Consider the following 16,093-nt stretch of genomic DNA (forward strand, 5'->3'; position numbering starts at 1 on the left):
AGAAAACAATAAACATAAACAAGTCTTCTTGTGTGTCATAATAACCGAACTCTTAGGGTCCATCTCTTCTAAAACTCTGTTCGGTTTTATTTAAAATTATTGATTTATTGTCATATCAATTTATTATCTTAACTGCAATGACATGTGCAAACAAATATAAGTCACTCGATTTGTGTAGACAGGCCGTCCTTGTAATAAGAATGTATATCTTTAAAAATGGTTAAATGCTTAATTAATATTTCAGATAGCTAAACATATAAAATGATTGAATAACAGTGTATTTTATACTATAAATTCCTATTTAAACGCGAGTAATTTATATCCGTTAAAAAGCGCCCGTCGCGGATTTAAAAATTTCGCCTTTATTTTTTGAGAGTTGTAAACTATAAGAAATATGGATAATTTTCGCGTTTACGATTTCATATTCTTGCGATTTGATACAAAACAGCGGGATCGCCGAAATAAATACTCGCGTAATATTAGGAATTTACAGTATTTTTTTTACGTGCAAATGTGCATATCTGTTATAGTATTTAGCGATGCATTTAGAAGCTGCTTTCCCACCAAGAAGCTAAAACGAATACCCAGCTAAATGTATTACGTATATAGTTACAATTGATTGAAATTATGGTTTATCACATTCAACACAATTTGTAAAAAAATAATTTATCAGAGAGAGAGAGAGAGAGAGAGAGAGAGAGAGAGAGAGAGAGAGAGAAAGAAAGAAAGAAAAAGAGATAATTATTTATTTCTAAAATAATTTGTTTAAACATTTGTTTAAACAATATGAAGATTTTTCTTATCTTTGTTTTACTAAAGTTATAACTGACTCAATAACGTTTTTACTTTTTACGTCAGTAACTTATAAAATATCTTTTATGCGAATATTTAAGCATATTACATGCATCAATGTTCTTATATGAATACTCAGGATTAGTTTATATAGCTGTGTGTGGTATAATTAACACATTGTTTTACAGTAAAACACTAAACTTAATAAGTAAAGTTTCATAGTAAAGGGTCTTCTCCTCATTCTTATGATTGCTATGCAACTAAAAAATTAAAACAATTCTTTTAAAGTTTCATACGTATCGTTGAGTGTCATGCTTTACACTTCAAAATATTGATACCAATAATTATTCCAAATAGAACCAACAAATATGTTTTTCATTTCAATGGAAATCATAGTGCAACCGTGAGAATTGAATACAGTCTGCGGACACTTAAGGTGTAATATCCCTCTGCTATTAATTTGCCATATATTTAAATTTTTAAAAAATTCATATTGATTTTCATCAAAGTTCTAGTATTAGAGACTTTATTTATCAGCTTAGAGAAACTAATTCCGTGCTGGACTTTGTTCACGTGAGCTGCTGAAATGAAGTTTCTTCACTCTAGATCACCTCATGTAGGTTTAATATCTCTACATGATATTTACATTGTAGGTGAATGATGCGTTTAATCCTGTTCTCCCAAACTGGGAAAAAAGATGTTTAATGTAGATCAGATATTGAATAACATTAAAGTTAAACCCTCATGGGTAAAACTAGAAGAAAGAAATTCTTCCTTGGCAGCTCAGAGAGGATTAGCAGAAATAGAGCTAAGGGACCCAGCACATTTTTGTCAGGACAGCTTCGTGATTCTGCTATCCATTGGATTGGCATCCTAGAGAACTCTATAGCGTATTAATCAACTTTAGTGTCAACTTTGTCAAAATATGGATTGAATATACTCCCTTTTTTCCGCCGGATCACAAGCAATTTGAAAGGGCAATCATTTGATTCGAATAAACCACCAAAACAGTATTTAAAAAAAAATTGAGTCATGTGTCATTGTATTTCTCAAATTGAAGTGATTTTTGTGACGTCACAAACTCCGAAATTCAAGACCGATAATCACGATACGATTTTCTTTCGTTGGCAGTTTTTACTTCTTACAGTAAATACTCAAACTAATTATGTCCAATATTTTTTATGAATACTCTATCATACCAAGTTGATATTTATTAGAAAATAAAAACTAAATGTTAAAACCCGTCTCCTATGACCTTTAAATCGGATGTCATTCCTCCAAAACTAAGCGTTTCAGCATATTCAACGTGAGTGTCGTGCCAATAGCATCTACTTTATAAGATGCACAGCTTAATCGTTCGTTTTTAATAAGAAATGAGTAGAGTATGTTGATGAGAGAAAATGTAAAAGCTTATCTCTGGACATTTCCATTAGTCAAAATAAGATAAAAATTTTTCCGTTTTATAATTTTATGCTTTAAGTAACAAATAATTATGTGTTTGGTCATTAAGTTATGTAGTCTTGCTTTTTATCAACCTTCTTTTCACTGAATAAAAAGTCAGTAAAAAAGTGTAAAATGAAAGCTGTTGAAAACATATCAAGCATATTCAACTCAACCATGGCAGCCCAATAAATCATGCTATGTATCTTTTGTCAATTAAAATTTCGCTAACTGCTTACTTTGTACTTACACCTGTCAGTTTGTTGAAATATCGTCACCAACTTTAAACATGAAAGTTTATCCTTAAAACTCATAACTTCTTATTCCTTTGATAATTAAATGCTATAGAATTGCGGTCTGAAGAATAGTTAAAACTACGTTCTCAGATAAACATCGGTATAACATAATAAAACTGTGTTATTGACTTACAGTTAAAAAGCAACTGTAAAGAGAAAAAACTGCTTTAGGACTTTGAAGCCAACAAATGGTTTGGGTCAAATGAATTTTTTTTTCTACATTTAAATAACTGTGTATCATTTTAGGATAATACAGTTTTATTATGTTATACCGATGTTTATCTGAGAACGTAGTTTTAACTATTCTTCATGCATTACATGTTTTCAAAGTAATGCTAGTAATGTGTAATGCCTCAAAATTAGCATTACAAGTAATGCTAATGTAATGCATTACTTTCCAAAATCTAGTGTAATGCTGGCATTACATGGCATTACTTTGCATTACTATGCATATTTATGCATGTTCACTTTTAAAAATGTGATGAATAAATGAATAGCTGAAATGGAATTTGATTAAATTTATTTTTAAAGAAGAAAAAAATAATTCTAATAAAGAAAAAATTGTTTTAATTGTACATGTTTTATTAAAAAAGGTTTTTTAAAATTCATTTTTGAATTGTTTATATAACTAAAGATAACAGCACAATTTCATAACATTTTAAAGAGTGTTGTTATTAAGAGTTTTTAATCATTTAAACAATTTACTCCAATTAGTTTGCACTTCAATAAGAAATGTGTCAACAACACACTATGCCCCCAGGATAATCTAAGTATCAAAACAATCTATTATTATAAGAAGTGCTAAACACTCCAATCCCCTTCCCTTCGCTATGTCACAGTAGAATAGGAGACAGACATGCACCTTTAAAAGCAAAATGAATGCACTGTCCATCCATGATGAAAATCAATATCACTTCCAATATTATAACCCATTTGAAAAAAAACTTACTTATTTTCTCTGTCTGTCTCTCTCTCTCTCTTGTATATTAATTACACTGTACATTAGTTTGGACCGATAGAAAATACAAGATTTATGTATTTAATCTATTATTGCGCTTTATATATCCTAAGATAAAGATCGTAAAACAATATTTTCCAGTCCAAGCTTTGACTGCTCCTGCAAAACATTTATTTAGTATAGCCCGGAAGATAGATGCATTTAAAAGATGAACCCTTTGAAACTTCAATCATAAAGTGCAACAGCAATATTTTGTCTTAAAGTGTCCTCCGTAAAAAGAAATACGATTAAAATATATTAAGAAATATAACTGGGAAAAATCATCCGTTTATAAATTAATAAAATTAAGTGTCCAAAATTATAAAGATTTGTGTAATCTGGGGATATATCTATATTTAGCTTTTAAAAACCGCAACATTATTTCATAAATTGTTTTTTGTTACACTTGTTATCCTGAGTCTCTATTTCATATCTGATATTGTATCATGCCAAATGTCTATAAATATCATTTTACTTATGTAATATGTTTGTTCATATTGCCACAATATGATTATATATTGAGCAAATAAAGAATGACTCTTGTTTATTCATTGAATTTGAACCTGATACTGAGCATGAAGCTGTATATATGTTAAAGAGTGTTGTATATTTGAAACATTTGCAAAAACTCTTTATTAGCTTTACTTAAAAAAAAAAGTAATGGTAATGGTAATGCATTACTTTACTCATGTAATGGTAATGTAATGCATTACTTCAAGAAAATCAAGTAATGGTAATGGTAATTTAATGCCCAAATTCATGAAGTAATGGTAATGTAATGCATTACTTTACAATGTAATTCGCCCCAAGCCTGGAACTGTGGCATGAAAAGAGCCACATGATATTCTAGGTTTTCATCTATAGTGTAGGGTGTCTACAGTCTTTTTAAAATAATTTTTCTGAGTGTATATTTGAAAGTTATAAACCCTTGTACTTACTCTTGACATTTGATATAAAATTACCTGACATCATTCGAGTTTTTTTTAACAAATCAAAAAAGCCAACTAGTTTAATACTGGGTCTGTATGATATCAATTTTCATTTAATTGGTTGTCATTAGGAGACTTTTTGGATAGTTTTGAGATACTATTTTCCCAAACGAGAAGCAGAAAAACCAGAAGTGTTCAAAATTAATTTAGCTTCAGCTTTTTTGGACTTGAATCCCGGGTAAATTATTGATATTATGCAAAATTACTGTAAACGGTTTAAAAAAAGTAATTGTGCATTTTTACTAAGCCCATATGTTCAATAGTAACAAGTTTAACAAAGACCAATGAATGATACATCTATAAATTGGTAATTCCTTCAAGAAATAGCAACAATGTTTTTCTGTGACACAAAACTAGTGTGGGTACTTGATGCACACATTTTTGGTGCACAAGGCTTTTTTAACAAAACAATATTGTTTAATATTAATGATATGGCAGTGCTACAAATACTCAATAAACTACACATCAGAGTCTTGAAAGTTTTGAAAAAAAATCACTAATGTACTTCCTTAAAATAGATGTGGTCAAGTGTGTGTGTGTGTGTGTGTGTGTGTGTGTGTGTGTGTGTGTGTGTGTGTGTGTGTGCAGTGCGATTTTTACGTGCACAACTGCTTATAATGATTTAGGTTTTTGATTTTTGGATAGGTTTGTTTTTATTTGTTTGTTTGTTTGTTCTTTTAATGACACTTACTCAATCTCTTAACATATACTCGTTTGAAAATATCCCGAAAAAGTACCTTTTCTATAAATAGAATGATTGCTCTTGTTATCTCTTTTAAGGTCCACTCTCCACCAAATATGAAAATTGCGCTTTTATTTCTCCTTAACAATTTTTAGAAAAGTATTTTTGATAGGAGCCTTTCAGTGTCAGACTTTGAAAGAAAAGAAAACTTCCTTGTTTTAATTGCGTACTATATATTCTAAATTCTTCTGCTAATACATTTAATCTTTAAAATCACATATTCTAAGTATCGGAAATATAGTGAAATGTTAATTTTTATCATTTCTACATTTTTTGGATACTTCGGCTTAGGTAAGTGTTTAATAAAAGATTAAAGACAAACTGGCATAATATTTGCTGAGTCTTTGTCCCATCCTATAATCAGAGAAGATGTGATTTATATGCGAGTATTGTCAAAAAAGTTCGTGGACAAATGTAATTTTATTCAAAATAACGGCGCCATTATTATGAAGTACATGTATTATAATATTTGAATATAGTGTATAATAATGTATATTTATTAAAATAAGAGCAGTATACATTTTTGTATTGGAGTTATCATTGTATATACATTGCCTATACAGGCCGCACGGTCCAACCTGACGTTGAGTTATAACGACGTTTCTATAACGTCGTAGTCATATGGGTTTACCTGTGAGTAATATGGCATATTCACCGTTTGGTCAGAGGGTACAATCGCATACTCCATCAAAATATTGCTTGTGCCACTTGTGGATAAGTAAAGTCGGACCATTTCGAAGATTTTCCTTCTTCCTCCAGCGTTTATTTTGTTTCTGTTATTTGCCTCGATCGACACAATTTTATAACGGCGCGCTGTTCCGTGCATTAAGTTGACATCGCTTTTTCAGGCGTTTTTAAAGACATGTTCCTGCCGTAATATCTTTTAAAAGTCCTCTGCTAGTTTGAAAGTAACTTCAAATTATGTATTTCAATGACTTACCCCATACAGACTACATCACAATAGAAGATTATGAAATTTTGAATTTTTTTTTAAAACTAAAACTATTCATAACTAAAAACTTAATTACAAAGTTTGGACAATTTTTACGCATGGCCGTGCCTACTTTCCGCGACCTGTTGATACATTATCATTTAGTTTATTTCTATGGAAAATATTCAAAACCACTTTAGTTTGATTTTAAATTTTATGACAAAGATTTAGATATACAATATGTATATATTAATCCATTTTAGATAACAAAAACGCGATTGTTCACGAACTTTTTGGACAACACTCGTATATATTCTAATTTTACCAAACCAAAATATTTGCTGCATTTTTTTTATCAAACAATCACAGTTATACTTGCAATAAAATGTCTATATATATTTAAGGTATTCCGGTGGATGAAAGTCTAATTATTGGAGTATGGAGCCCTGCTTCATTGAAAGTTTTTACAGAAATACCGAAAGATTCGACAAGTTCTTTTAGAAACATAACTATTGAAACAACCTCTTCAAACTTACTAATAACCAGTCTGACATCTGATCCAAGCAAAGGAGTTGTTTTTGCAGCAATACAAAATTTTATTTATATTAACCATCTCTTTTCTAAAAGGCAAAATATTTCTGCAGGTTTCGCAATTCAGTATAGAGGCAAGTCATTTTCATTCGGGCAAATTGCGTTTGACTATGTGTCAAGTAATTTGTATTGGTGTGACACATATCTAAATTGGATAGCCATGAAACCAGCGTATAATTTTGACGACTCGATTCATAAAGTCATAGTTCAAAAGGATTTAAATCAACCCGAAGGACTGGCATTGGATCCAGAAGACAGGTAACCATTGATTGTTAGTCGAAAAATAAAATTTTTCACGTTTAAGACCGAATATTTAATTATTTTTAAAAGTATTTTCATTAACAGATTAATGTTCTTTTCTGACAATGAACCCAATGCAAGAATTGAAAAGGCTTCTTTAGATGGTAATGAAAGAAAGGTCATTGCATACAAGGGATTATTATTAGTTCGTGCCCTTGCAGTAGATACTGTCAATAATAAACTGTACTGGGCCGATTCTAATAAACTGACAATAGAGGGATGTGATTATGACGGATCTAACAGGAAAGTTATCAGAAGCATCACCACTGATTCAGTCTCAAGCCTATCTTACCATCAGGTATTTCTCTTATGCATAATGTCTCTAATTTAAAGATATTTCTCTGCTTTTCTGATATCGCGATAAGAAATGCTCTCTCTCTCTCTCTCTCTCTCTCTCTCTCTCTCTCTCTCTCTCTCACATACAGATGTAACAGTCTGGATGAACAATATTTACCGTTAAATACAACACTTGGTGTTACTAATATTCTTAAATTCTTATTATGATTTGAGTTGATGGGTAATAAAGATATTGGATATCAAATCTCGAATCGGGAATTTCGAATCTTGTATTTTCAATCTTGTTTTTCCAATCTCAAATGAGTCCTCTGAGCTTTTGTTAATTTCTGACATTGCAAATTGCTATGTAATTCGACACTGATTACGACGGAGTTTGATATTCCGTATGTAAAACATTTACAGGATTCACTCCATAGAACAAAATTCAAAAGTTAAATAAATTGGTGGAGAAAAAAATCGATCTTTATGTAATCTATAATTTTACATTACAACAATCAGTTCAAACATATCTTTTACAACAAACACTATAGCATATATAGTTTTGAAATCTAATAGCATAGCATTATGATCTCATACTATAGCTAAGAATTCTTATTTGTCATATCATACCATAGCATACAGCATGATTATAATTCGTTTTAAATGCTCTTATTTAAAAGAATAAAAGTTTACATTGCTGATTAGTGATGAACTTTGGCTTCTTATCAATTTACTTAAAAATGTTTGCAACTCTTCTACGCAAGGAGGCGTTTTTAATAAAAATTTTATAGCATACCATAGCATAGCATAGCATAACATGTTTTAAGCCCTCTCTTTTAATTCATTATAGTATAGCATACAAATCTCATAGAATTGAATACAATAGCATAGCATAAAATTGTAAAAGATATGCATGAAATGACTGTAATAACTATTATAAATATGCAATTGATTTAAAATCGTGGTATATTGTTATCATTGATAACCAATTTGATGATATTTCTTTTACAGAATAAGCTTCATGCAATCAGCTTTGCGGGTAAGTCGGTATTTGCTGTTGACGCATCATCTGGATCCATACTTTACACACGGGAATTCCTTTCTGAACAACCAATGTCAATTGCTGTCTATGATGCTATGACTATGTCTATGATGAGTCCAAAAAATCTGTTACCAGTAAATAATTTTCATAAATAAACACAAAACCTCGCAAAAATTTCTCATTTTGTATTTCTCAATATTTACAGCTACTGTATATGAATATTTATTTCGAATAATCGCATTAATGTTGTATCTCTTTAGATCCATGTTCGACCTTGAATTGTCATCACATGTGTGTCATCACGAGATCGGGACCAAAATGTCAATGCTCCGAAGGATTTGATCTCAACAGTAATAACAGAACATGTACCCGTTAGTTTTTAATGCATTTTTTTTACTTTTTAAATAATTACATTTCGTATAGATAAAATGACAATGTTTAAAACATAACTCAATTTTTGGACATTCAAACTTATAAATACAATCAGCTTTAGTTGCTGTAATCATGGAAGTTCTTTCAGTGGCCTCCCCTTTTTTTGAGAGGGGTTTTCTTGTAAACAACGCATCCATGTTTGCTATGCACGACGTACATTCAACAAATGGGCAATCAAATAGATATAACTATAGACAGATTTCTGGAAATATCAAGACGTTTGCTGTTGATGTAAAGTCAAGGATCATTTACTTCGTGGACAGTGGAAACAGTGTACTAAAGAAACACAACATTATATCACAAAAGGAAAGCACCATAGCTACGGTATCATCTGCTAAAGGTAAATGATCAAGAATTCAAAAAGCCTTATAAAAGTCTAGTCACTATCAACAAATAGTTGTATTGCATTTTATGTGAATTTTCTTATCAATTGCATAAGGAAATTTAATAATAGAAAAAATCTGTATATTTTTTTTTTCAAATACAGACTTGAATTTCGACTGGATAGCAAATTTACTAGGATGGATTGAAGAAAAAGGTTTCAGTATAATGTGTTTCTCAGTCAATTCACAGACCACTAATACCATATACTCCAATCTGGATAACCCTTCTTCTCTAACCGTAGAATCACACACTGGGTAAGGAGCGCACTTGTAAATCAACTAGTTTTGTAAGTGGCAAATGAATAAGATTTTTAAGCTCGGCAGCACAGACGCTTGGTTGTCGGATAGTGAAGTTCTTTATTGTTTGTTACTGAAAACAAAAATGAATAAAACCATAATATGTGTATATTTTGGTTTTGGGTTAAAAGCATCCATTTAAAACCCTGTTTCAATGTTAAAAAAAAACTTTATTAAAAAAAAAAAACAATAAAAAATTAAAGAGTCGACAACCGCCATTATGGGTTTATCAGGGTGGCTAGGGTCACGATATCCTATAAAAGTTGCATTTTGTCTAGCGATTTCCAATTATATGCCTATATCTGGGTGCTGGATAATGTAATATTCAAGATAATCGTCAAACATATCGAAGCAACGGAAGTTTACAATTGAATAACGTACGTTTTCAATATGCACGTACAAATAATTACAGAGATGTTACGAAATCGTATAATTGGTCTAGAGATGTAAAAAAAAAAAATCCGTGAAAAGGGTTCTCTTGGGTTATGATATAAAACATAAAAAATATGTTTCAGGATATCATCAATGATTGAATGGATAGTTTGTATAAACTTCAGTTGTTTTCGATAACTTTGACAAGTATCTGTACTAGTATATTTAGACACGATGCGTTTATCATGCAGCACAACCCATTAGGTCAAATTGTCCAACCTATAAATAGATAAGAGAACTAGTTAAAACATATCGTTAATAAAATAAAATAAATCCAAGATGACGGGTGTCGTCCATTTATTTTTTTAATGTACATTGAGTACACCTTCTTATCATCTTTGTCTTTGGTAACTAATAACGAAAAACTGCGATGTTCGACAACTGTTTATTTATACGATATTCATTATAACATTGCATTAAGTTATGTGTTTATTTAAAATGGTTTCATAAGGGAAAAGAACATGTAGAAAAAACATTGAACAAGCTTTTACAGAATAAAGTATAATTCACATTTACAACAAAAAACAATTGTTCGTCCCATGTGATTTGGTATATCAATGTTTGTAACATGTTAAATAATGAGCGTCCTTCGTATTATGTTCGTGTGCAAATGGTAGTTTTAAATGAACTTTTTGTAAAATCACAGATACCTCTGCACAATCGTATACGTGTAACACAAAGTGAAATAGCGTACAAAAACATTTCCTTTAATGTCTAAACTATATAGTCTATAATGGATGTTTTCTTTTGTTTTCTTTGGAGAGGGTTGGGGTGGGGCTGGGTTGGAGAAGGGTCATTTTTTTCATTAGTGCCCTTCTGTGAGACAGAAAGTGATTTTTGTACTTAATGTTTTATGAAACAAAAATATATGAGAATTAACAGGGGCAATATTTGGAATTTTGACCATTACAAAATAAACCACAAACTTATCTTAAAGAACCATATACTGGATTTCGGGGACACAAGGGCGATCGATAGTTCGTGGATCCTGGACCAGAGATGCACCAAAAGTTTTGATATCTTTTGGAAAGCTAAAAGACCCAAGGTCTTTACAACACGACGTCACTAGTAACAGGTAATCACGTTTTATGTATTTGATTTTGCTTTTGTTATGAGCAATGTTTTTTTTAAAGGAATGGTTTTCAATTCTAGACTATATTGGCTAGAACACACGATCATCAGAAGCTCGAAAACAAATGGTATGGATGTCAAAAGTCATATTGATACAAAAGGAGCCACAAAGTCATTCGCATATAAGGTTAATTATTCAAGACTGATTTAGTTTTAGCAAAAAAATTCATCAGATATATACGGGTAAATGACTGCAACTGTTTTAATATACGGACTTTTTTTTAGGATTTCTTTGGCTGGATTAATGAAGATAGGCTATATTTTGCCCGAAAGATTGCCGATAGAGCGGAATATGGATTTAACACATTAAAAAACTCAAAAGATGTCGATGTGTTTGATTTTTCCCTTCAGAATGACAGAAGAGGTTTAATGTTTAACTAAAATGACTTCGTTTTACGTTTCTCATATCACATGAATCTACCGACGTGTAAAATTGCATTGTTATTCATTCAAACATAGTTCGGTTCTTTATAATCCATCAGCATAAATCAACAATTAACAAAATATAATCTTTATATTTAAAAGCGTTATTGGTAACATTTTTAATATTTTTGAAATTGTGCAATAACTAACCGAAAGGCAAAATATTATAGACTTTCGAATTAAAAATGTAAAATCAAAAGATGAAGATAAAAGAGATTAGTGGACTACCGTTTTTCTAGTTTCTCTTTGCAAAGCTTGAGCTCTACACTTCATTTGATTCATTTAGGTACATGTCATGTATTTAATGGAGGTTGCGAGGAAATTTGCATTCCTGAAAAAACTGGTCGTAAATGTGAATGCGATATCGGACTCCAAATTCAACCAGATCAGAGCTGTGACAGCGGTGAAACTTTATATGATTTAACACAAACTGACTGTTATTTTTAATGATATAAACTGTTAAGTATCTGCATGTTGTCACATCAACCAATCTGTTGAAAATTACAATATTCTTATTTTCGGCCTATTACTACACATGCTCATGATAAGATATTGATAAGACCAAATCAATATGTAGACTAAGTTTAAAATGTTCATTTTCTAAGAATGACAAATGTTTACATGCATTTATGTTTTGTGAAACAGTTATGAAATATGTTTTCTTGTCAACAACAGTTCACATCATTGTTTTTATTGTAGATGTGCTAACGTCTAATTTCATCGCAGTAACAGATTTTACCCATGGAAGAATACTTCAAATTGAACTGCAGACTGGTAATGTTGTGAAATTACCTCTAACAAGAATTAGGCCGAAAGGACTGGCGTTTGATAAAACAACTATGACGCTTTTCTATTCTGATGCTTTGACAAAGACAATAACATCATCTACCTTACATGGGAAAAACAAAACATTGATCTACGAACTAGGTTAATGTCACAGATATACATTACGTCTGATTTTTTAATCAGGGTTTTCAGTTTAAAGTAACATTGGAATATCAATATGTTTGCTAATACTATATGCATTAAGATAGCAACATTTTCAGGTTTGACGATGGTTTCAAATCTTGCAATTGACTATTCCACTGGGAACCTCTATTACACTGCTGAAGGTCCTACAAAATATGAAAGTTACATTGGCGTAGTTCACAGAACAACTTTTGCTCACAAAACTCTGATATCAAACATCTTTAAACCAAATGATATTGCTCTCTATCCATCAAAAGGGTGCGTACAAATATAACTAACTATTGTCCATCTTAACATTTCATAGATATTATAACGCGAAGGTATTTAAGAATTATCTGTTTCATTTTTTATTAAATATTTGAAGATCTACTTCATTATGTTTAGGTACTTGTTTTGGACAGAATTTGGAGATATGACTGAAATTGGAAGAGCAAGTATGGACGGAACATCTCGGTTTTACTTTCCAACGACAGAGATAAGATTGCCTCATTACCTAGCTATAGATTATAAATGTATAGTTTGTTTGAACTAAACAAGCCATTTGTAATGATTTTATAAATTTGTTTTTATCAAAAGTATATTTCGCATACATTGGAATAACCACTAATTTATCTGTTTAGCCGACCGCTTGTATTGGACGGATGCGTTTAAAAATAGCATCGAAACCTCAGACCTCAACGGTGGACATCAATACGTCTTGGCTTATGAGAATGGAGCTACATTGAATGATATTGTAGTCTATGGACAATATCTCTTCTATACGGCATGGCAACGACAGTAAGCTAAATAATTATTGTTCTGACATTTAAGACATAATTGTATAAAGCATAAAACATCTCTATTTCTGCTAATACATTTATGGTAATCGTCGAGTAAAGTCAGAAAAAAATTATCACATCAAATTCTTTCCTTTTTTATGTAACAGACGTATTACTAAAATGGATAAATTAACGGGATCAAGAGTTAACTTCATGTCAGATCATCCAGAGTTTGGAAATCTTTACAGCTTGGATATAGATGCAGATGAAATTCAAGACGGTAAATTGAGCTGATTCAATGCTTTTATTTAATTGGTGTAAATATCCTGTAGGAACTGAGTAGGTTTATTAATTATCTAAATAAAAGGTTAGAAAAATAACAAAAACATAACTTGAATAATTCAGAGTGTTTAAGATGTACTGCAATAAACCATTTTTAAAATTAAAACAAATAATAAAAGTAAGTGTTTTTATTCATTGTAGATGTATATACTAAGTTTTTTTTTTTATTATTATTTTACAAAACAAATTCAATTTTGTTAATTATAAATGCTTTTAAATAATGATTTATATAATGATAAATGTCCCTTTGGCAACAAGGCAGCATAACCTAGTGTTGTTTTATGTATAGTAGATGTAGTCGAAATGGCATAACGTATTGTTATCATATTGTAATTGGAAAAGTGAATATTGTATAACCGACTTTTATCGATTTATAAATACTGTTGTATCAGATCCTCTAGACAATTACACTCTCTAACAAATCATTGACCACTAGGTCTAGGTAATGCATTTGTTTTCAGTAAATCCAAGCTGTTCAATAGCTAATGGACAATGCAGTATGTTCTGTTTTCCATCTCCAACTGGAAGAACATGTGGTTGCCAAGACAATGTTAACCTCCAACCGGATCAATTAACATGTGAAGGAGGTTTGTAGAGTAAAAGTAAAATACGCGTATGCATAAATCAAGTCACTATAACAAGATCTTTTCTGAAGCATATCATTTAAAAAAGTACATAATTGATTATAACAACAAGCAAAACATATAACAATGCATGCAAATGACATTGTTAACACGAACTGCAATCTGAACGAACCCGGTCAGTGCGCAGAGCAAAATCAAGTTCATCTCCAATAAATGAAAAAGTAAAAACAAAACCTAATAAGATGTATTCTTAAACAAAAATGTTAATCAAATTATGATAAGGTTAAACAAAAGTTTCATATGTTTAATGATGAATACAAAATGAAGCACAATACACCCAAAACCATGAAACACATATATCCTGACCTTATATGCATTCTGCTCCATTTCTTCTCAGAACAAAGGACAGTTGTAACCGACCAGACTTATTTGTACAGTGGCTTGTTCGCAGGCGGTGCCTTTATTCTTGTAATGACTATTGTTGGATTGGCCTGTATGATGAAAAGACGAAACACATCTAGGTAAAAAAATAGCGTTTTAAATCTACATTCTTTTCGTTTCATTGTCAAATTGATTTGGCGTGTCAAAATCAGAGAACATTCTAACAAAGCCTCAACAAACTTATAGGCGTATTTTAGATGTACTTAAACATTTGGTTTTATTTTTATTATTTCACATTTATACTTTCATTGTTTTCTACTTAAACACAAAACATGATATGTTTTCAGCTCACCTGAGCTGAAAGCTCAAGTAAGCTGTTGTGATCACATGTTGTCTGTCGTCCGTTCGTTTTCAACTTCTTCTCCGGAACCACTGGGGCATTTTAACCAAACTTCGCACGAAGCACTCTTAGGGAAAGAGATCTTAAGTTGTGAAAATTTAGGACTATGCCCGTTTTCAAGGGGAGATAATTTTGAATTATTGAGAAGTTTTGAATATTCTTTTTAGAAATCTTCTTCTCAAGAACTATCTGGCCATCTTTTCTCCATTCGAAAGTCACTCGGAATACCTCGGACAATTTTACAACTTATGGTCATGGAATTTTTATTTCTTTTGGAATTCAAAATCCACGTAGTCGATTTCTTCAGCTGCGCAATGAAACCTGACAAGCTCAAGTGACGTTTTAACGCTGAAACCTTGAGATTTGTTCATACTGTTAGAAAAAATATAGTTTAAACCCAGATGCATTTTACAAATATCGAATATTGTAATAAATGTCCTGCATAGCTTCATACAGACTATAAAACATTACATGTTATTTTGCAGAGTTTAGCCAAGTTTTTTCATATTTTTAACTTCAGGTTATCTTATGAAAGGACTTATCACCACCAGACACTTAATTCTGTATATGATACAATTCAAGATGTGTATGAAGAACCAATCAAAAGTTTTCAAGACGGAAGTGAAGGAGAAAAGAACTTTCATGATTGAAAAAAAAATGGTAAACGATATTAACGGCATCAAGAGTTATTTTTATTGTTAATATATATATATATATATATATATATATATATATATATATATATATATATATATATATATATATATATATATATATATATATATATATATATATATATATTGATAGAGAAAAAGGACAAAAGAGAAATAAGGTAAAAATTGTGTTAAGATGGAACTGTTTTAGCTAATTGGTGTACATAAATCATTCGACTTTGTTTTCAATAAATTCCTTTTTAAACTTAAAATTTAGTTCCTATCTTTTACGAAATCAATGCAAATATGCTGTGTTCTGAGTGTAAGGGAAGTTTTGATTAAATCTTTAACTGCCGCCATTTTGACAGTTTATGAAAGAATTCAGCAAGCAATTTGAAGATGAAATCTATGACATTTTCTGAAAGACTTACCGTAAAGTAACCCACATATATTGAATATTTTTATTCTAGTTATTAAACAAATACTCGTCGAAGATGTCCCAGCAACTATTT

At 30.7% G+C, this 16,093-nt stretch overlaps 1 protein-coding gene and 1 long non-coding RNA gene across 2 annotated transcripts; both read left to right on the top strand.

The window, feature by feature from the left end:
* Window positions 1-5,434: 5,434 nt before the first annotated feature.
* LOC136272254 (uncharacterized) lies at window positions 5,435-8,491 on the top strand. The gene is made up of 4 exons (XR_010710213.1): window positions 5,435-5,547; window positions 6,592-7,036; window positions 7,124-7,376; window positions 8,366-8,491. It is a non-coding gene; the product is annotated as an uncharacterized lncRNA (long non-coding RNA).
* Window positions 8,492-8,509: 18 nt separating this feature from the next.
* Window positions 8,510-15,634, top strand: LOC105325689 (low-density lipoprotein receptor-related protein 4). Its single transcript, XM_020066119.3, has 16 exons — window positions 8,510-8,530; window positions 8,657-8,767; window positions 8,917-9,168; window positions 9,316-9,466; window positions 10,878-11,015; window positions 11,093-11,198; window positions 11,297-11,435; window positions 11,781-11,897; window positions 12,194-12,421; window positions 12,541-12,721; window positions 12,848-12,975; window positions 13,084-13,240; window positions 13,389-13,501; window positions 14,025-14,150; window positions 14,545-14,668; window positions 15,449-15,634. The coding sequence occupies exons 2-16, from the start codon at window positions 8,686-8,688 to the stop codon at window positions 15,576-15,578; spliced, it is 2,172 nt and encodes a 723-aa protein (XP_019921678.2). The 5' UTR covers window positions 8,510-8,530; window positions 8,657-8,685; the 3' UTR covers window positions 15,579-15,634.
* The last annotated feature ends 459 nt before the right edge of the window (window positions 15,635-16,093 follow it).

Source organism: Magallana gigas, chromosome 10 (genome assembly GCF_963853765.1).
Source record: "Magallana gigas chromosome 10, xbMagGiga1.1, whole genome shotgun sequence".
NCBI classification, from domain to species: domain Eukaryota; kingdom Metazoa; phylum Mollusca; class Bivalvia; order Ostreida; family Ostreidae; genus Magallana; species Magallana gigas.

Coding starts and splice junctions, on each gene's coding strand:
- LOC105325689 (XM_020066119.3), top strand. CDS start 8,686: ATGTGTGTCATCACGAGATCGGGACCAAAATGTCAATGCTCCGAAGGA. Junction 11,898..12,193: donor AGATCAGAGCTGTGACAGCG/GTGAAACTTTAT, acceptor TTTTTATTGTAG/ATGTGCTAACGTCTAATTTC. Junction 12,976..13,083: donor CCTAGCTATAGATTATAAAT/GTATAGTTTGTT, acceptor TTATCTGTTTAG/CCGACCGCTTGTATTGGACG.